This window comes from Colias philodice, chromosome 28, assembly GCF_061535455.1.
Source record: "Colias philodice isolate Cphi_HAF_F1 chromosome 28, ilColPhil1 Martin Lab GWU primary, whole genome shotgun sequence".
Lineage (NCBI taxonomy): Eukaryota > Metazoa > Arthropoda > Insecta > Lepidoptera > Pieridae > Colias > Colias philodice.
The window spans coordinates 1,298,738-1,320,198 of record NC_143113.1 but is presented as its reverse complement, the minus strand read 5'-3'; the positions used below and the strand labels follow the sequence as shown (position 1 = coordinate 1,320,198).

The 21,461-nt window shown below is 32.1% G+C and overlaps 1 protein-coding gene across 1 annotated transcript in view; it reads right to left on the bottom strand.

Annotated features, from left to right (window-relative positions):
• Positions 1-804: 804 nt before the first annotated feature.
• LOC149476177 (homeobox protein invected-like) overlaps positions 805-21,461 on the bottom strand; it is a 58,690-nt gene continuing 38,033 nt past the window's right edge. Inside the window, exons 4-7 of the mRNA XM_089712264.1 lie at positions 13,127-13,156; positions 8,767-8,867; positions 2,077-3,371; positions 805-1,567 (exon numbers count right to left, since the gene is read on the bottom strand). Of these exons, the coding sequence (XP_089568390.1) occupies positions 3,111-3,371; positions 8,767-8,867; positions 13,127-13,156 (392 nt within the window). The 3' untranslated portion in view covers positions 805-1,567; positions 2,077-3,110. The remainder of the gene's footprint in view (positions 1,568-2,076; positions 3,372-8,766; positions 8,868-13,126; positions 13,157-21,461) is intronic.

Genomic DNA, 21,461 nt, shown 5'->3' with positions numbered 1-21,461 from the left:
ATGTAGCTTTAAAGAATTTTTAAATCGGTCCAGTAGTTTTGGAGGCTATTTATTTAAAACAATCTCATAATCAAATCATTCTACTTCATAAGTTCGACATGTGACATCAGCCCGCATTTGGCCAGCGTGGTGGATTTTGGCCTGAACCCTCATAGAAGGGCTGATTCCCAGAAGTGGGATACTCACCTCAGTTAAGGCCTGCTTTCAAGCAGTATTTTTATTATTTTTAACGTAGAAGAAAAATAGATTTAAAATTGACGGATGGTGATGATTGTGATGAATATTGCAAAAAAAAAAATAAAAAAAATAAGCACTTTTTTACAACTTTCAAGTAGACACAGGAACCCCAGTTTGTTATTTATTATATAGTAAAAAATAAATAAAAAGATACAGACATGGTGTTGATGATAGTAAAAAAGCTATTTGATTATACAAATACCTACGTTTTTGTTTTTACAGGCGTCACTTTAAAGTGAACCCCTCGAAAACTACCCCTTTTGATCTTCCAAGGGTAAGATTTTATTGGAATTTTTGCGGCACTACGAATCAGGAATGCGGGTTCGATTCCGCGTCTGTAATTTACTTTTTTCTATGGGGTGTGTCTATGTTTATTTTGTACTTACTGTTTTTCTTTTATAAAAAAAAAATACTGAAAACTAAAAAAAGAACTTTCTTAAGAGATAAGAGATGATTTCAATTTTCTTTTGCAAGTCTTAGGTACCTTATATTTTTCATTTGAAATATTAAAGGAATTGAATCTTGAAGAGGTAGAGCAAAGGAAGGAAAATAAATGAAAATAAAATATATCTCACAATTTCATTTAATAGGACAATTCTATATCACTACTTATGTGAATGACTTTTGGCAAAATTATTAAAAAAAAATATTTTTTGTAATTTTTTTGATATGTACCTTAAATCTGTTGAAGGTACCTTTGCATTAAAATAAATGTTTCCATTCACAAAAAAACAGGTACTTACAAGTTAAAAAGTTTCACGAATTCGTGTCCAGCAATTTTCAATAATTTTGCCAAACCGACATTATCTAATACTGCTACATTGCACAATAAATAACTTAACAATAATAATTAATAATTACTTAAAACTATATTTACATTAATAATTACTTTACAATTCGAGTGGGATTAAAAATCAATAAAAAACAAATACTCATTTTTATATATTTCTAATATACGAAAAAAGAGATTTCCAAATGAGATTTTTTGCGTTCAGTTACAGTAAAAATAAAAAAATGCCTCAAAATCTATTATACAATAATTATTTTACAAAGACATTAGTACAATATCAATAGTACAAAATATGATTTAAAACACGAATTATTATTTTTTTAAGAGAGAGCAATATACGAACAGACTCAAAATATTTATAAAAAGTTTACTTAATAGAAAATAATATTTTAACCATAAATATACATATTATGTTGTCATTCAATATATCTATATATGGTTAAAACTGAGAGCTTCTAATAGGCAAAACCGGACTAAATTTAATTTCTATACAAATTGAGGGTAGTTCAGAAATACTTCACTTAAACGACTGCAACAGGACTGCAACTATAGTAGAGCCATTTAAATAGGCAACATTTGACAGTTCAACAAAATTCAAGAACGTAACCTAGTAACGACGACATAGAATAACATGATATTTCGTTTTGTTAGAACTGCACATTTGCTTAACTTTTTTCAATTACGACTACATATTTATAATAATAATGACCGATACAAGTAATTTTAAGATTTCATTTTACTGATAAAACCATTCTAAACATAATATACAATTTCTGAATTGAAGAACTGACGTCACTACAATTTTGTGTCAATAAACCTTTTTTCTTTTTAAATACTAGAGACGTTACTCTAAAAATCGAAATCTGACATCTAGAATCGAATGCATTGATTACTTGTGAATAAAAATCATCATAAATTAATAAATTCGATTGACAAATGTTTCAAATCCGTATCGATTAATTCACTTTAATCGATGTTTTTAAGCAGGTGACCTCTCTTCGAAGATAAAATTGATAGACGTCAAATGTTGCCTATTAAATTGGCTCGACAATATATTTCAGTCTGTCCGTGACTACGGTCGCGGTAAGACGTTACAAAGACAAGATTTTATTAAAACGTACGAAAGAGAGCAGAGATTTGTCAGAAAATTTTATATAAAGGCTTTATGGCAAGTTGGAGGTTATTAATTTCGTTTAAATTATTGTGTATTATATATAAAATGATTTCTTAAGTATAATAAAGCCGAAAAAAAGATTTTGTCTTAAAAAATATTCAGAATATCGAAATTCGATTGAATACAACAGTACTGAGAACTATGATAAAAAGAATAAACCAATTTTGCCTGAAATATCTGAAGAACAATAAAGTTTTAATATGTATACGTAAAATATCACTTGAAATATACATTTTTTCAGACCCTACTTTTATGTTAAATAGAAACAATAGCACATTTATTCCCTTTTAAATTTCTGCTTTACTTACTCCAAAAAGGTGAATGGTAAATTTAGCATTACATTTACAACCTAATCTATGCTATTAGGGCATATGCACACAATACAACAATTTTACTAAATATTTACATTTCTATACAAAAATCATGTGATAGTGTAGCGATAGTATTGTAGTTTTAACAAGTGTTTTATTTGAAATTTAAATGTACTTAAGCCCTAGATTTTTTATGACACATCATTGTATTGTTTTTCTTGACTTATTAAAAATCAAGTAAAACATTCAAAAAACTCCAAATAACATGAAAAGATTTTCTGTTTCAAAATCTCAATAACATATCAAATAACCATTATTTTGAAGGTTAAAAAGGAGGACTGAGGATCATGATTTAAAAAGTGTCTTGACCTAGATAATATAATTATATAATTACCGAAGTTATACCTAACAATATCAAAGGATATTGTTTCCAATTTAATTACAATACTGTCAAAAATGAACATTAAAATATCTAAGGCTTCCAAATTGTACACTAGCAAACTTTCAATGTCAAAAATGAACAACCATCAGAACATCTAATCTGGTCATACACCAATCTGTCAAAAATGAACATCAAAGGCTGTCATACACCAAACCTTCAATGTCTCGTCTGCTGTTCCCGTTCCCTGGCCTTCATCTCGAGTTCCTCCTCCTCTTTAGTGAGCGGTATCGTGCTATGATTGTAGAGTCCCTGCGCCATGAGCTGCAGCGCGAGCGGGTTGCGCTGGCCCGACGCCTTCTTGATCTTGGCGCGTTTGTTCTGGAACCAGATCTTGATCTGCGCCTCCGCCAGCCCGAGCTCCGCGGCCAGCGCCTGCCGCCGTCGTTCCGTGAGGTAGCGGTTCTCGGCGAACTCGTGCTGTGGACAAACATACAATAGTTATAGATAGGGGACATGGGAGAGAGAATTGCAAACAGAGACTAATCAGTCAGCGTTGCCGCCGCTCTGTGAGGTAGCGGTTCTCGGTGAACTCGTGCTGCAACAAACAAACAGATATAGACTAATGCTATAAAAAATATAAAGATTGGTAGGGAGGAGGGGACAGAGAGTTGTAAACGGATAGTTGCAAGCAAGAGCTACAGCGATGCTGTCCATTGGAAACGACAATACAGTACAGTGTAGGAATAACATTCGACAGAGTTTATTTACAACATTAACAACAGTCTTTAGAGCTTATCGCTACTTTCATATCGTTTGCAAAAAGTGACAAAAGAGTTTTATTTATAAAGCTGATCTCCTAAAAGTCTTATTAAAGGGATAAATGTTTGAGTTTGAATTTGTTTTATTTCCACTCAGCGATTCTTTAACATTATTTTTCTAGTATTATAATGTCGTACTTAACGAGCTATTTATCAACCACATTCATAAAAATCTACTGTCTACTTTAGTTGAAGTTCAACGACCTTAAGTAATATTTCTTTACAACAATGTTATACTTAACACAGTTACTTTGTCTTCATAAAAATGCATCATATTATTGCTATTCTGTACATGACTCCACTTTTTGTGTCAGTTTTTGGTTTTATCGAATTTTAACAAACTTGGAACGAGGCGACCCGCTGATATTATGTCTTGTATCTTTATTTATTGCGAATATTCTTTAAATTAAACAAAAAGCTGTTTGTTTATATCATATAGATTCTCGGAAATTGTATTATCTTAATATAAGTAATATGTACAAATAATTAAAGTACCTATGATAATTTAAGTGATAAACGCACAAAAATTTATTATGTTAACTTTGTCAAACGCTTATTAAAAATCGTTTTGAGAGAAAATCGATATGAGACTCGACAGTTGTTAATCTTTTAGATGTCATTGTACCTACAAGGTGGGCCAAAAGAAATCACCCTATTGGAAGATGCTCTCATTTTTGCAAATGGCCGCCAATGTCAAATCTGTTTTGACATTTGTGTACTGGACAGATGTAGAATACAAGTGAACAAGCCATGGAGCGATACAGTACCCAATAACTTGGAATAATCGTGTCAACTTTTTTGCGTAACAATTCGTCGCCGATTCCCCGGCCGTCCGACACTGACTGTGCAAACACTGCGCCGTTTGGCCACCAACCTTGAAGAGTATGGGACCACACGAGACGTTGCCAAGAGTGGCCGGCCCCAGAGCACCCGTTCTGCCGAGAATATCACCGCTGTCGCCGGAAACATGCTACGGGCACGGTGCACGCTATAGAGCCATGTTGACTGAGTTTTTTTCTGCCGCAATTGGACGAATTAGGACTGGAGAATATGTGGTTCCAACAGGACGGAGCAACGGCACACACTGCGCGAGCCACAACCGATATTCTGAGGGCGGCTTTCCCGGGTCGCCTCATCTCTCGTTTTAGCGATTTGCACTGGCCCGAAAGATCGCCCGATTTAACCGTTCCAGACTTTTTTGTGGGGTTTTTTTGTTTACATGAACAAAGCTGAGACCTTGGAAGCCCTCAAGGACAACATTAGACACGAGTGCGAGAATTTGTCGCCCGAAGTTCTCGCTGAAGTGATGAGAAATGCCATAAAACGAGCCCGTATGGCAATCAATTGTGACGGCGCCCATTTGGCCGATATCATCTTCTCGACTTAACCAATAAAATTTTAAAGGTTCAAATAAACATAATCAAAAAACAGAATCGAAGTTTTTAATTTAGAAAAAAAATGAGAGCCAAACAACATCGGATGACTTCTTTTGGTCCACCTTGTACATAGTATTACAATATAAGTAGATACTTAAAATGATAAAATACTTTCTAAATAATGGTGCTTTCTGCTGCTTTTAAACGACGTTCTTAAATACGAGGTTCTCAATCCGTCTGTTTTTTTTTGGCTTTGTCACTTAGGGCCGATTTTTCAAGCCTTAGTTAAAACTAATTCATCGAATATCGTATTAAACAACCATTTTAAAAATGTGTTACTTGCCCACTTTTTTACAGTTTTTAGGTGATATCTGTATTGTATATTATTGTGTACTTTATTGGACGGATAAGATTTAACCAAGGATTGAAAAATCAGCCCATAATAGATAACTGGAGGAATAGGAAGGAGGATAACTTTAGGAAATTGTCATTTGTTTCAATGGTAGATATTAATTGAATTCAGTTATCTCTTTTTCATTCACGAATCACGATACTCGAGTCCTGCGGCCTGACATCATACTTTGACGTCTAAACGCGTACGCGTGCCGTTTTTGACGCTCGAATGTTGTTTTGGTAATCTATCTACTTTTAACTTATACTATAATTTTTATACTAAGTTCTGAAGCTCTTCCTAGGAACGTCGGTGACCTTTGTTTGTACAAAAAGTAGTAAACTCATATTATGGTCTTACCACAAAACAATTTAATTTAAACACAGTCTAACTTTAAACCAGGGATCTTTCAATTTAATAGTTGTCTATGTGAAATACGACAAGACCAGATTAAAGAGAACCCGCGCTTAAAGTTAAACCCTGTCTTAATCGTATAGGAGCTACCAACGTTGACAAGTGAGAATTTTAGTATAGTTGGTTCTTTGATATACTGTTCCTCTTGCTATTTCGGTTAGAGTCCGGGCTGTCTGGCTGGTCGCAGTGGTTGCGTTTAGTAGTGCGCATCTTATCTGCACAGGATAATTTCCTTAATTTTAAGTCATTTTTTAACGCGTAATTTTTAATATTTTGCCTTTAGATAGATCCATCAGACATAGTTATTTAATTGCAAGACGTTTTTTTCGTTGTTAAATAGGTGCCAGACGCAATTTTTTATTTCGTTTCTATAAAAAATTCAAATTATTTTAGAATGTCTGTAAATTTCATATTATGTTCTTCAAACATAATAAAATCTAAAATTAATTAGCCAGACGCTAATTCGATTGTTAAGTACTTGTTAAGTATTAAATAATGTGTATAAATAAAAAAAAGTAATGAAGCATGCAGCTCATCAGCTAGTGTATTTTAATTATGCGACAGGAAATAATTGCAAGAATACAATATTATTTACACTTGTTCTTATAAATAAAAGCTAAAATGAAAAAAATAAACATAAAAGTGAAAAATAAATTAAAGTTACCATACATTGAAAATAGAATAAAAACTATATCAATGAAGGTTAAACAATTACATTGTTAAATTTAAAAAGCCATCTTCATAATCATCATCATCATAATCTTCCCTCACACTGTCAGAATTATTTATGTTATCGTCTAAGGAATTGTAATTGTTTTCCAATATTCCATCATCTGTAAACAACTAGAAAATTAGTTTCAATAGTGATGTACACACATACACACACGTGAACACACACACACTCGCATGTTTAAGTTTGTATTGAATTTAACTAAAGTAGTTAGCATGAATTTATATAGCTAGTATACTAGCGGTCCGCCCCGGCTTCGCCCGTGGTACCTACATGTTTAAACTATCCTATCTCTCAAGTTGGATCGAACTGCACATGGTGTGCGAATTTTATTATAATCGGTTAAGTGATTTAGGAGTCCATTGAGGACAAACATTATGACACGAGATTTATATATATATATGTATAAGAATTTAATATTGTTCATCATCATCACTACATAGTACAACAAAACAAAGTCACTTTCTCTGTCCCTATGTCCCTTTGAATCTTTGAAACTACGCAACGGATTTTGATGCGGTTTTTTTTAATAGATAGAGTGATTCAAGAGGAAGGTTTATATGTATTACGCCCATTAAATAGTGGAAAAGTACTGTTATTTTTGAGGTTTCTAATGAGATGTCGTAAATAATTACATTTTTTCCACATACAGTGCAAACGCAGGCTGAACCCTACGAGTTTTATCAAAATAATGTACTAACTATATTATTACACATTGTAATAGATTGTAAAGGTGATTGTAAAGGTCTACAGAAAAGTCCGTGATGGTATATGTCTATCTCTTATGGATAACCCATAATAACTTTTTTTTGTCATTTACTTTTTACGACAAATAATAATGGCTAATTTTCGAAGCGATTTTAACCAATACAGCATTAATCCTTAACCAATTAAAGACCTTGAATACATTGTACATTTAATATCTATATGGCCCTTTACACCGTATGATTTAAGTGAATATTTTCGAAGATATTACGGATTTAAAAATTGCGGGACGTAGCGTTTGCGGCGGTACCGGCCGGCCGCCCGGCTATATATTTTACTAGCCGCTCCGCGCGGTTTCACCCCCGTGGCTCCTCTCCTGTTGGTCGTAGCGTGATGATATATAGCTATAGCCTTCCTCGATAAATGAGCTATCTAACACCGAAAGAATTTTTTAAATCGGACCAGTAGATCCCGAGATTAGCGCGTTCAAACAAACAAACAAACAAACAAACTCTTCAGCTTTATAATATTAGTAGTGAGTGGGCCGCTATATTTTTATATTCAACGTTCACAGTTTTTCTGTAGTGTATTTAGTATCAGCATTGCACCCGTGCGAAGCCAGGGCCAGGCGGGTCGCTAGAGTTAGTTATAAAAAATATTGTTTTGTATAGAAGATTGTTGATGTAGGTACCCTAATAGTTTATTTTTTAGCCTAAGGAATAAAATGTACCAATGGAAGGTACTTGTTCCTACAACACAGGGAATCCTAGAGTAGGAACAATTCAATTTCTATGCAATATTATATTTTCGAAAAAAAGTTATTTTTTATTGTTATTTAATTTTCGCGGCCGACCCTTTCTATCTCTCTTGCACTTTAAACTATCTCTCCATATACACAATTACCAAATTGTTATACTTACCTACTTTCACTACGTTTTTATTTGTACATATTTAATACTTAACAATCGAATTAGCGTCTGGCTAATTAATTTTAGATTTTATTATGTTTGAAGAACATAATATGAAATTTACAGACATTCTAAAATAATTTGAATTTTTTATAAAAACGAAATAAAAAATTGCGTCTGGCACCTATTTAACAACGAAAAAAACGTCTTGCAATAAAAAAATTATGTCTGATGGATCTATCTAAAGGCAAAATATTAAAAATTACGCGTTAAAAAATGACTTAAAATTAAGGAAATTATCCTGTGCAGATAGGATGCGCACTAAAAAACGCAACCACTGCGACCAGCCAGACAGCCCGGATTCTAACCGATATAGCAAGAGGAACAGTATATCAAAGAACCAACTATACTAAAATGACTTTTTTTTTAACGTTAATAGCTCCCGTACCATAAGTTTTTTGTGGTAAGACAGATAGGTAATGTTTTTCAGCTGTTGCCATGGTAACGTTAAACTTAGAATATTACAATACCTTCAGTCTTGCTAATTGTGGTCCAGAGAAAGCTGTTCTTGGTCTCTTTTCGTCGTTGTTGGTGTCCCCAGGTGGTTTTTTGGGTTTCCTAGTCCGTGGACCTAGAAATAATAATATCGTAAAAGTGCTAGTCTAGTATAAATGGTAGATTTTTCTTATTTTTGATTTTACGCGTATTATTTTATGAAATTGTCTTTTTAATGAGGAAATAAAAAAAATTGAGATTCTCCCATAAATAGGTAGGTTGTTATTTTTGAAAATTTTAAATCTTGCATTTTAAATTCAGTTTTTATAGCAATCGAATGGAAAAAAACCACTTAGCGGAATTCGAACTTCGAACCCGCTCTAATTTTTTTCAATATTTTTTTTTATTTTAATATTTATGTTTCACTTATTACTTTTATTAGATTAATTATAATTTAAATTTATGCTACATAGTTTTGTGTAGAATACAATTACTTAGACCTTAGTACACAAATCAAAAACTGGTTAGGTAGTTATCATTTTGTTAATTTAAATTTCCGTTTTTAATTAATTTGTTTTTGTATAAATTAATAAATAATGAGCAGCAAAAAATATTAATTCTTAGATTATATTTATGCTGTAGATGTCGAAAAATAAGTTGATGAGTGTTGCTATTTTATGCATTTCATATTATTTTTTTTTACATTTTTATATACGTATAAGCTCTACGAATATTTTTTTCAAATTTTCTCATTAGTATTTGAAAATTTCTTCATAATTTAATTATTACGTCTAGTTTTATTTGAATAATTGGTAGCTTATTATTTTTATGAGGAACATTATGATAAAATAAAAATTAAGTAACAATGAAAAAAAATTCACTCGCGTATTTTGAAAAAAGTATCAATCAAAATATAATTATGCTATTTTTACATACTTTTCTTAAATGTGACTTTAAACATGCTTAGATACACAAAAAATACAACACATACAAACAGAAATACAAAAGTATATTACCATAGTAACCATGTGGTTATATTACCTATTTTAGACAAAAACGAACATTTTTTGAATTAACGAAAATACAAGTTTCGTTAAATCGAAATATGTTACTGTAATAATATTTTGATAATAGTTGACTTATAATTATGTAGTTAGAAAGAAATAATTTAAATATATGAATGTTTGTTTTTTTTTTAATTTGGCCACATAAACAAATAAAAAAAAACATTGTCCAATGTAGAGCATCTAAACTAAAACCTATTAAGACACACTAACTATAGATACCTATAATATTCTTTTTTATCTATAAAATTACACTAAAATAATATATATGAAACAATAGGTAGTACCTATAGCATTTTTGATATTGTACCTAAAGATGACTAAAATCTCGAAGAAAGATTAAGTTTTACTTCTTTTACATTGAAGTGCATGTGCAAGTTAATGTGTCTAATTAAGTTCTATTCACCAACTTAATTTCGCCACTTTACTATCTGGTATTTAATAAAATTTAATTTCCAAATCTCTAGTCTTTCTTAAAAGAATTATTTAAAATAATAATCATTTATCGTTATTTTAAAACGTTGATAGCAAATTGACAACATTAAATTGGCGACAGTATCATCGAACAAAGGTATTTAACACGACAAAACAAAAAGTACACACACACACAAAAACAAAAATAAAAAAAAAACACTGATTTAGTTATCTTCCCAAAAGCTTACAACAACAAAATTGCACAGAAACACAAACATAACATTAACATTTTAACATTATTTCTATATTCAATTGAGCAGGAACACAAAACTTCAACACATCAACACAGTAGCAAATACCAGTAGCACTACTCTTAGTAGAACCATAGTATAAAAAATGTAGTAGCTTTCCTCTCCCACGATGATAATCCCACTAAGCGGACGATGCAATATCTTAACCAATTCATTATTATATGTTTACGGTTAAAATTGGTCAAAATATTGCACCGACCGCCTGGCGGGTTAGGTTGCCTGTAAATAAACACGTAGTTACACACACATACGTATACTTACCCGTATATTCACACACACACACACACACACAACCCATATAATTACACACAGATACTATTTTTCTTTATAAATTCTCATAGATTTTACAGAGCTAATTCGCACTAACACACACACACACACGCACTCTCCTTAGTTTCTAATGCCGCATTTACACATTCGTGCAAATAAAGAATAATCATATTTTACTGCATTTGATTGCGATGACACAATCGTATAGGTACCTACGTCATTCGTCTCCCTATTCGCACGAATGTGTAAATGTGATACCTGTTATGCGTATAAATACAAACGCACACCTGCTTGCAACACAGGCAGACACACACACACACACACACAGAAGCGCGTACATATACACTTGGCCAGCGTGGTGTATTATGGCCATATGACTTACCAGAAAATAAGTTATTCGTAATAATATAAAAATAGTTCGATCGATATCTATTATATGCAACATAACATAACGAGCTTTAGATAATCACGTACACACGTAAGAAGTGAAACTTCTTTACGACCTTATTTTTCAAAAAATAATTTACTATGTATATGCAACTTTACAGAAATCCGTCGAATCACGCGTGGTAGGGATAAGAAAAAGATGGCGCGTAACGGAAAAATGTCACGCGTAACTAAAAAATGTTACACTAAATTTTTTTCCAACCCCGATAAAGAAGTTTCACTTCAATTACACCACATTTTTATCTTTAATCTTATTTCTAGTAAGTCAACAGGAAATTAGTCAAGACACAAACACAGACATGCACAAACTACAAAGAAATAAAATAAACAAATATAACAAACATAAATTAGTGACAATTATTTTCCTTTGATAAAATTAAAACCCTGAATTATCATCATCAATGTTTCAATTTTATCTTTATTACAAATATCACATACCTGCAGCAGGGGCAATATTGGAATTGGCCCCTTAATTGTGATGTGTATAGGCAAGCAGGGGTAATTTAGAGAACTGAAATTGCTCCGACCGCCGCGCCGGACCAACCGAGATTGTTCCAATATTGCCCCTGAGGCAGGTAAGTGAGTAGCCGGCTTTAAATGTATAAAAATACGCAAGCAAATTTATTTTCACGTTTCCAAAAAAATTATAGGCTTGCCTGAATAATGTTTTCGAGGAAAAAAGTTTTTTTTTAAATACCTACGTCTAAAGGCAAAATTATTAATTATCAATTTACTTTTGTTATTATACTATTTATTTATTTAGTACACACTTTCACTTTAATCCTTAACAACTTAAAAAAAGACAGAGTACAAAATATTTGGTGGCCTTATCACTTATAAGTGATCGCTTCCAGGCAACCAGGGTAAAAGGTAACGAGCATTTTTGCACTATCACTTGTTCTTGTTGGTTGGTGGTTGTAGATGGTTTTTCAATTATCATTATTAAATTAGTATAATGACGAAATCAATTTTTTTTTATAAAATTTAAATAAAATTTATTTGCTAACTCTACATTAATGATTAATCACATTTACCAACTTGACAGTTTTTTGCCTCCGTCACGATTGGATAGTCAGAGAAAGTTACTTTTTAAGTTGAACAAAAAACAACTTAATTGGCGTTAAACTGTAACTTAAAAACTAAATGGTTTTTGAATAAAAAGCAATTAATAATTCTAATGATTAAAAAGCTGATTTGAGTGTTTTTCTTTTAGCACATTGTTGTAATTATAAGTTTTATTTGTCGTTTTATTTTGATGAAGTGTTTTAATTGAAAAAAATAGGTAAAGATTTTAAGCTATTGCATAGCTTCTATCGCGGGCCTTGAGTGCGGCGACCGAATGTTAAAAATTCCGTAACGAAAAAACCTAACACCCTCCACTCCCGGCACAGCGATGCGATGCTATGCAATAGCTTTACCGCGGCAGTCCTCGAGTGCCACACGTAAAGTATTTTTTTAGTTGTTTGAGCGCAAATGTTGATTAATAAAGATGATTTTTCTTTTTCAGTAAAAATCTGTGAAAATATATGATTTCCTTTGGGAATTGAAATAAAATAAAAAACACACATTTACTGTAACATAAGTTTAAGTTATTAATAACTTGGGACTTATTCAATTCGAACACAATCGACATTGAATATCAATCAAAATATTTAAGGATTCGAACCTGTATTCCTTTATTTACCTTTTTTAACCATTACATTAAAAATAATTTTATTTATTTATTTATTTATTTATTCTTCACTGTATAGGAAATACAAGATTAAGACGACACAAAATAAAAGATACAATCGGCATACAGTGGGCGGCCTTATGGCTATAAGCCATTTCTTCCAGGCAACCTTAAATTTAAAATTTAATATGAAGAAATTAATAAAATTCCACCTCACCATGAGACTGGGATCCATACTTACTTCGACCTGAAACAAACAAAAAAAAATATTTATACATATACAAGGTACATATAAAATATTCACAAAATATGTATAAAGGATCGAAAATGTGGAATAAAGTTACTTAAGAATGAGTTTGAGTTTGAGAAAAGGATTGTGCCATCCCATCATCATTGTATCACACAATACTATTCAAAAGGCATATAAGTCCCATGGCCCACCGCCCAATACGGGTCATTTCATGAAAAAATATATAACATAAACTCAAACTCAAACTCAAACATTTATTTATTCAATTAGACTTCTTCTAGAAGCACTTTTGAAAATATTTAACATTTACCACCGATTCGGAAAGCAGTATCTACGGAGAAGAATCGGCAAGAAACTCCATAGTTGCTCTTTTTAATCATGTCAGATTTACAATTTTACAAATTACATATGTAATATCATAATATATTATCATAATATGCCAAAGAACTGTCCTGTGGTTTTTACGCGACAACCCTCCATGGGTTTTTATCTTCCATATATTCCATAATACTGTAATTTAGGCTCTCTGGACAAGTACATTTTTTATATAAGTTTTAAATTTAGAACTACTAAACTCTTTAATATTATGAGGAATTCTGTTGTAAAAGCGTATACCTTGGCCCATAAATGAATTTTTAACTTTAGCTAGCCGGAAAAATGGCATTTCAATAACATAATCCTACAATCCTGCTAATCTTCACAATGGGCAGCGTTGGGCAAGTAGAGGCAATCACGATAGTGTAGAGCCAAAATGTCTATGATCGCTCGTCATTGTAGATGTTTTTTCATAATCGCCGTAATGGCAAACATCGACGATCATTTGTTGGGCCAACGTTGCCCATTATGAAGAAGGCCCATTAGGGACGATGATTAAACTCCGGTCAAAGCAAGTTAATTAGGCAGATTCCACACTTGATTTAAATATGTCTTAATTAGTGCTTGGGTGGTCTGGCATCGTCTTTACAATTAATACATATTTCCATACTAATATTATAAAGCTGAAGAGTTTGTTTGTTTGAACGCGCTAATCTAAGAAACCATCGCGCCAATTAGAAAAATTATTACACTGTTAGATAGCCCATTTATCGAGGAATAGTGTAACTTTCTGTGAGATTTTTGTTGATAAACATACAAACTCAGAAACTTTACTCACTGCGCCCCGCGGTTTAACCCGCATTGCTTCCCTCCTGAAGGTCTTGGCCTCTTGAGCGTGATGATATAATATCTACCTAACTATCTAACAGTGAAATTTGGACCAGTAACTAGGTTAGCGTGTTCAAACAAACAAACTCTTCATTTACAATATGAATATAGATTAGAAATCTAAATATTTACGGAATAGTATAGTCCATCCTTAATAAATCATTATGACTTACTAGATTACCGCCCGCGACTTCGCCCGCGTTTTCAAAGGAAAACCCGCATAGTGCCCGTTCCCTTGGGATTTCCGGGATAAAACCTATCCTATGTGTTAATCCAAGTTACCCTCTATATGTGTGCTAAATTTCATTGTAATCGGTTCAGTAGTATTTGCGTGAAAGTGTAACAAACACACACACACACATCCTCACAAACTTTCGCATTTATAATATTAGTAGGATAGAACTTAATGTACTTATGTAATAAAAATGTATAAATTAATGACTAATTTTCTATTTCACTAATTTTACGATATAATTGAATGGTTACTGTATAAATAATTAGAATTTAAATTAATACAAATTTCGCAGCTGTTTGTTTCAATTATTTAAAACTAAAAAAACTTAACCGGAAGCGCGGCCAATTTTGATGAAACAATTTTAATTGATCATTTCGATTGTCCTTGAATTTTAATTATGTTATAAAAGTTAACAATAGGTACTATATCCTACCTTTATCCAATAAATAAACAATTTGTTTGTCTGTTTGTCATGGCAATAAATTAACAGTGTCTATTATATAAATATTAAATATGTATATGGATATTACAAAAAAAATAATAAAAACATCTGTTTGATCCGGTTAATCTACGAAACGGCTGAACCGATTTTGATGTAACTTTCACTGACAATTAAATATAGCGGCAAACAAACATGAAATATTCATATCACAATATTTTATTATAAACATTCAAACGAAAACTTTTAAATGTATTTATTGTGTTTTTGATGGTTTTTGCGTTCGGAAACCGGTTTCTGACCACCTACAATGTTAATAAAGTGATTTTATTGGTCAATAAAATCTATACATATCACTTATTTTGTCTTTTCTCGCTTCTTTTAAATTGTGATAAAAATTACTTAATCGATGTTAAATGATATCTTTGTCTCTTTCTTTCTTATGTGACATAGTTTAAGAGCAAAAGAGAAAAAATACCATAGTTTTAATGAAAGAAGTAATAAGTTGTTTTTGATCAATTTGTAAAGGATTTTCTAAAAAACAATTTTCTACACATGCATTTTGTTAAACAGTTTTGGAGAAAGCCATAGACAAACATAAATTGTTTTGCACGCCGCATAAGCGAAGCGTTGAGGTGGGTACCTACTACTGTCACTTCGCGCAAAACATCTGATTTTTCACACTTAAAATGTCTTTATGTATCATACATTGCACTTGTAAGATAATACATACACACACATATTAAGAAAAAACACTATTTTTAACATTCATGATATTTTTGATGTCATTTTTGTTATTTAAACTAGTTAAAAAACAGTTTAAAAAAGTTCTGTCTTGGACGTCCGTGTGTCTGTATGTGCGGAGGATTTTCTTGTTAACACGATAGCGACCGAAATACTTTACTAATCGAGTCTTTTTTTTTCTCTTACGCTTGAGTATGCTCAGGAATAGAACCCTTTCATTTTTCAGGGTCTGATTCGATGTGGTTTAATTGTTATTAAATAAACAAAAATAATAATTAATAAATAATTATTAAAAAAAAATTATGAGGCGTGCACTTTTGGATTTTCCAAATTATTTTTGTTTGATTTCTGTTGAACATTTTCGTAGTTTAGATGCAATTGCAATTATTACAAGCATCAATCAACCGTCACGTCATGGAGTAAGGCGACGATTTTGGTATCTTTGAAGTTTCACTTCTGTTCGGCACACGCGCTCTTTTTTTAAAAGTCGGTTAAAATAATATCAACAAACAAACAGCATTTTCTAAAATATTTTAAGTATATATGTTATAGGTACCTACATCTACTACTACTACCTACACCTACTTCCGCGAGGGAATGTTTTTCTTTATAAATATGTAAATTATGTCAAATATATCTTTTTTTGACATTTATGGCTTCATTATCTGTTTCCTAATGATTTTTATTTATTTATTATTATTATCTATACTAATATTATAAAGCTGAAGAGTTGGTTTGAACGCGCTAATCTCGGGAACTACTGGTCCGATTTGAAAAATTCTTTCGGTGTTAGATAGCCCATTTATCGAGGAAGGCTATAGCCTATAGGCTATATATCATCACGCTAAGACCAACAGGAGTGGAGCCACGCGGGTGAAACCGCGAAGCGCAGCTTGTATTAAATATTCTATAATTTAATTAACTTCTAAATTCTAATAAAACAACGGAAACTCCAACAGAAGCCGAGCATAGAAATACCATACATTTTTGCATTTAATTGATACCAAGATAACATTCCTATATAATTAATGATAACGGTTCGTCTGTTTGTCTGTTGCCGACTTTACTAATTATGTATTTACATAATTATACATATTAATGCGAAGGAAATTACCACGTCTTAAAGCAATATTACTGCTAGTGTGGGAAAGGGATGGCGCTAGATAAGGTGTATATCGCTGTCTCTTTTCAACGATGGAAATAATACTGCTTAGAGACTGGTTATAATGTTTATTGCTTAATTAGTATTGATTAAGGATATCAAATTATTTGAGTTATTTATCTTATGTAGTGTGTGTGTGTATTAATATATTATGTACAATTGAGCAGTAGTGGCTCAGTGGTGAGACCGCGGACTTCGAATTGATAAGTCCAGGGTTCGAGACCGGGCGAACGCGCATGCAATAAATTGATTTTTCAATTTATCTGCGCATGTTGTAACATCACCACTAATCGAACGGTGAAGGAAAACATCGTGAGGAAACCGACATGTCGAAGAATCAAAAGTTCGACGACATGTGACATCTGCCCACACTTGGCCAGCGTGGTGGATGATGGCCTGTACCCTCATAGGAGGCCCGTGTCCCAGCAGTGGGAACTTATATGGGCGTGATGATGATGATATTGACAAAAATCAGTAGATATTAATTTTTGTTACTACTGTATAGGTATCTTAATGTAAGTAGGTATTATAATTTGTATGTAGTAATATTGCTCATTACTTAAATGGGTATTAGAATAAATAAATGGGAGAAAGTATACTAGCTTTAGACCGCGGTTTTACTCGAATAGTACCCGAATAAAAAGCCTATGTGCTAAATGCTAATGCAGACTAAAACATACCTCTATTCAAAATTACATACAATTTTGATCAGCTGTTTTAGCTAGAAAGAGTAACAAATATCCAAACATTTAGTAGTAAAGGATAGGATAGCATTTGTAGGATTTACTAAGAAAACACTCGAATAGCAATAAACGGTCACCCATCCAAAAACTGACCGCGCCTTTGACCACTTAACCTAATTTTAGCTCTCTAAAATACTAAACCAACACAATAAATTGGTGATTTACAATTTTTAAAGTCGGTTAACCCTATCAGTCGTTTAATGTAGTTTAAGCCATTAAGCTTAATAAACAGGATGGACTACACACAAAAAAAAACAATTAATCCAGCTATAGAGACAACCAGACAGACAAAAAAACACACCGACATCTCAATTACTTCACACAAATATTAATTTTCATAACGGGCTTTATCGGCTCTATTGTTATAGAAATAAAGATGAAATTTGAATAAACATCTTTATGAAGCTCTAAATTTAAAACTAGTATCGATAACATAAAAATTATTTTGAACTTTATTGTATAGGTAATAAGGAATGTCAAGGAATTTGAAATACGAATCCAACTCTTAAATCTATTGATTAATAGAAATCGATTCTAATATCTTTGGGTTAAAGTTCAAAATCGAATATGCTGATAATAAAAAATGTTGTTCGAATTTATTATAGTTATATTTGAAATTAGCGCTTATTTTAATATAGTTAAAGTCGTATTTTCATTGGATCTATTTTGTTTGAGATGTGGTATCTATATCGAAATGTTTTGGTGACATGAGCGTACCATGCGTGGACAGAAGAGGAACGGAGTCGACAAAAGTTCTTGTGACTAATAATTTTTAATTAGTTTCGTGAAATATAGATTTTTGTTTCAATTCACAATTAAAATGTAGGTAAGTACTTAAAATAGTGAATTAAATTACTTAAAGTAGTACCTAATGTTTATTATTAACAAATCCTACTAGATTATCGTTTAAAAATAGTGTTCTAATTGACTTAATAATACAATAAATTAAAAATATATGTATGTAGGCAAATAATTCTTACCCAGGAAAAATTTAGCTTTCTGATGAAAGATTTTAAATGCGTTTAACATGTTTTTGATTTTATTAAACCAATTAAATCCTTTATTTTTTTCACATAGGTTCTTTATAAAAATTAAAAATCCTCCATAAAAATGTACAAAAATAAAACCTTGCGACTCCACAGTCCACACCTTTCTGTCCACACTGGGTGGTCAGACCACCATGTAGGCATCTGTGCGTCATATTAGGCGCCGGCAACGAACATACAAACATACATACTATTTGGATATATCTAAAACTTGGATATGTTGCGGGTAAGCGACGTTACGCGCGGTCGAGAAATGGATGGGCGAAATTTTGATAGATGACGGTACATAGTAATAAATAATTAGGAAAATCCAAAAGTGCACGCCTCATAATTTTTTTTTAATAAATATTTATTAATTATTATTTTTGTTTATTTAATAACAATTAAACCACATCGAATCAGACCCTGAAAAATGAAAGGGTTCTATTCCTGAGCATACTCAAGCGTAAGAGAAAAAAAAAGACTCGATTAGTAAAGTATTTCGGTCGCTATCGTGTTAACAAGAAAAAGGATCCGCACATACAGACACACGGACGTCCAAGACAGAACTTTTTTAAACTGTTTTTTAACTAGTTTAAATAACAAAAATGATATCAAAAATATCATGAACGTTAAAAATAGTGTTTTTTCTTAATATGTGTGTGTATGTATTATCTTCCAAGTGCAATGTATGATACATAAAGACATTTTAAGTTTGAAAAATCAGCTGATGTTTTGCGCGAAGTGACAGTAGTACCCACCTCAACGCTTCGCTTATGAGGCGTGCAATATGCGATATTAAAACACTATATTTCTTATTGAAGAGCTTGTGGATTATATTTTAATACTACCTATTATAATTACTGTAAAATATAAATCAGTCCAGACATTTAAAGAAGCCTGTTTCTTCTACAGAGTAAAGTGTCGTGTTAGTTTCTATTTCACATAAAAACGGCTGAACAAATTTGAATGGACCCTACAAATTAACGTTTGCTATAATATTTGGTATGAAAATAGACATGTATATTATTGAAATTAATAAGAACTCCTGTATCGTGAAATGTGAATCGCGATAGATGCAAGTGAAACAGAGTGCTAAAATAAATTATTAAAAAAAAACATTCCACTTCTTTGTAATTTTTTTTTACAAATCAGTTAAAACATGATTCACAAACAAGACTAATAAATCTCAGAGACGAAGGTAATAAATTTGAATTGTATGATTTATTTTTTCTGACAAGGTAAGTGATCTTTTGACGACGAGTCACTCTAATCGTCATCTTATCCTATCCTATTTCCTACTAATATTATAAATGCGAAAGTTTGTGAGGATGTGTGTGTGTGTGTTTGTTACTCTTTCACGCAAATACTACTGAACCGATTGCAATGAAATTTAGCACACGTATAGAAGGTAACTTGGATTAACACATAGGATAGGTTTTATCCCGGAAATCCCACGGGAACGGGAACTATGCGGATTTTTGGAAAACACGGGCGGGGCCGCGGGCGGAAAGCAAGTAGGTATAAAATAACGAAATAATATCTTATTTCTTATGAGTTAACTTTTTTGCTAAATAATAACATTATATTTTAATTTGGGTAACTGTAAGTAGCCTGTGCTAATCCAGACTGTAGTCTATCTCTGTACCAAAATTCATATTGTTCAGATCAGCTGTTTTTGCGTAAAAGAGTTACAAAAATCTATCCGCCAACACAAATCGACAGGTTTATAATATGAGTAGGTACAGGTAGTAGGATATATAGGATTTTGGGCCGTCTTCAACAAGGAAATAAGTATTTTTGGTAATCAAAGTTTTTAATCCACTGTCTACTAATAACTTCCATTGAAATCAGTACAGACATTATTGCATATTGATCTATCTAAACAACAAAACTTGCAAACTTTTACATTCAAAACATTCGTAGTAGTAGAGCCATTCAAGCACAAATACTTGGAGAAACTCAAACTCAAACATTTATTTATTCAATAAGACTTCTTATAGTATACTAGCTTTCCGCCCGCGGCTTCGCCCGCGTTTTCAAAGAAAAACCCGTTCCCGTAGGATTTCCGGGATAAAACCTATCCTATGTCCTTTCTCGGGTATCAAAATATCTCTATACCAAATTTCATGCAAATTGGTTCAGTAGTTAAGGCGTGATTGAGTAACAGACAGACAGACAGAGTTACTTTCGCATTTATAATATTAGTATGGATATATACTTTTGAAACGTCATTACATATTTTTAACATTTACCACCGATTCAGAAAACAGTATCTACGGAGAAGAACCGGCAAGAAACTCCATAGTTGCTCTTTTGAAGAGAACAAAACAAATAAACATCAAAAATCAGCTGATCTATCAATGGAGTACAAAATTCATTCATTCATTTGGAACACAAAATATATATGTAAATCAAAAAGTTTACTTATACTCAAAATTACGCAACTAATAATGTTAACTTAACCATAGATTAAATAGTTACATAACAACTTAACATCAATCAATCTGTTAAACATCAAACATTTTACTTCAAAAAAAGCCACAAAAAACGCACCGAGCATCGAACCGGCTACCACAGCTCAACCACAACCACTGAACACAAACATTACATTTAACACTTTTGCGGACCGTATCTTTAATCTCCTAATCCTAATGCCACCCAACGTGATATAGCCGTCTCTTTCTTTCGTACACTACTCCATATGTCCGTCTCTGTTGCGCGAGCATTTTTTTACTTCCATTGAAGTTT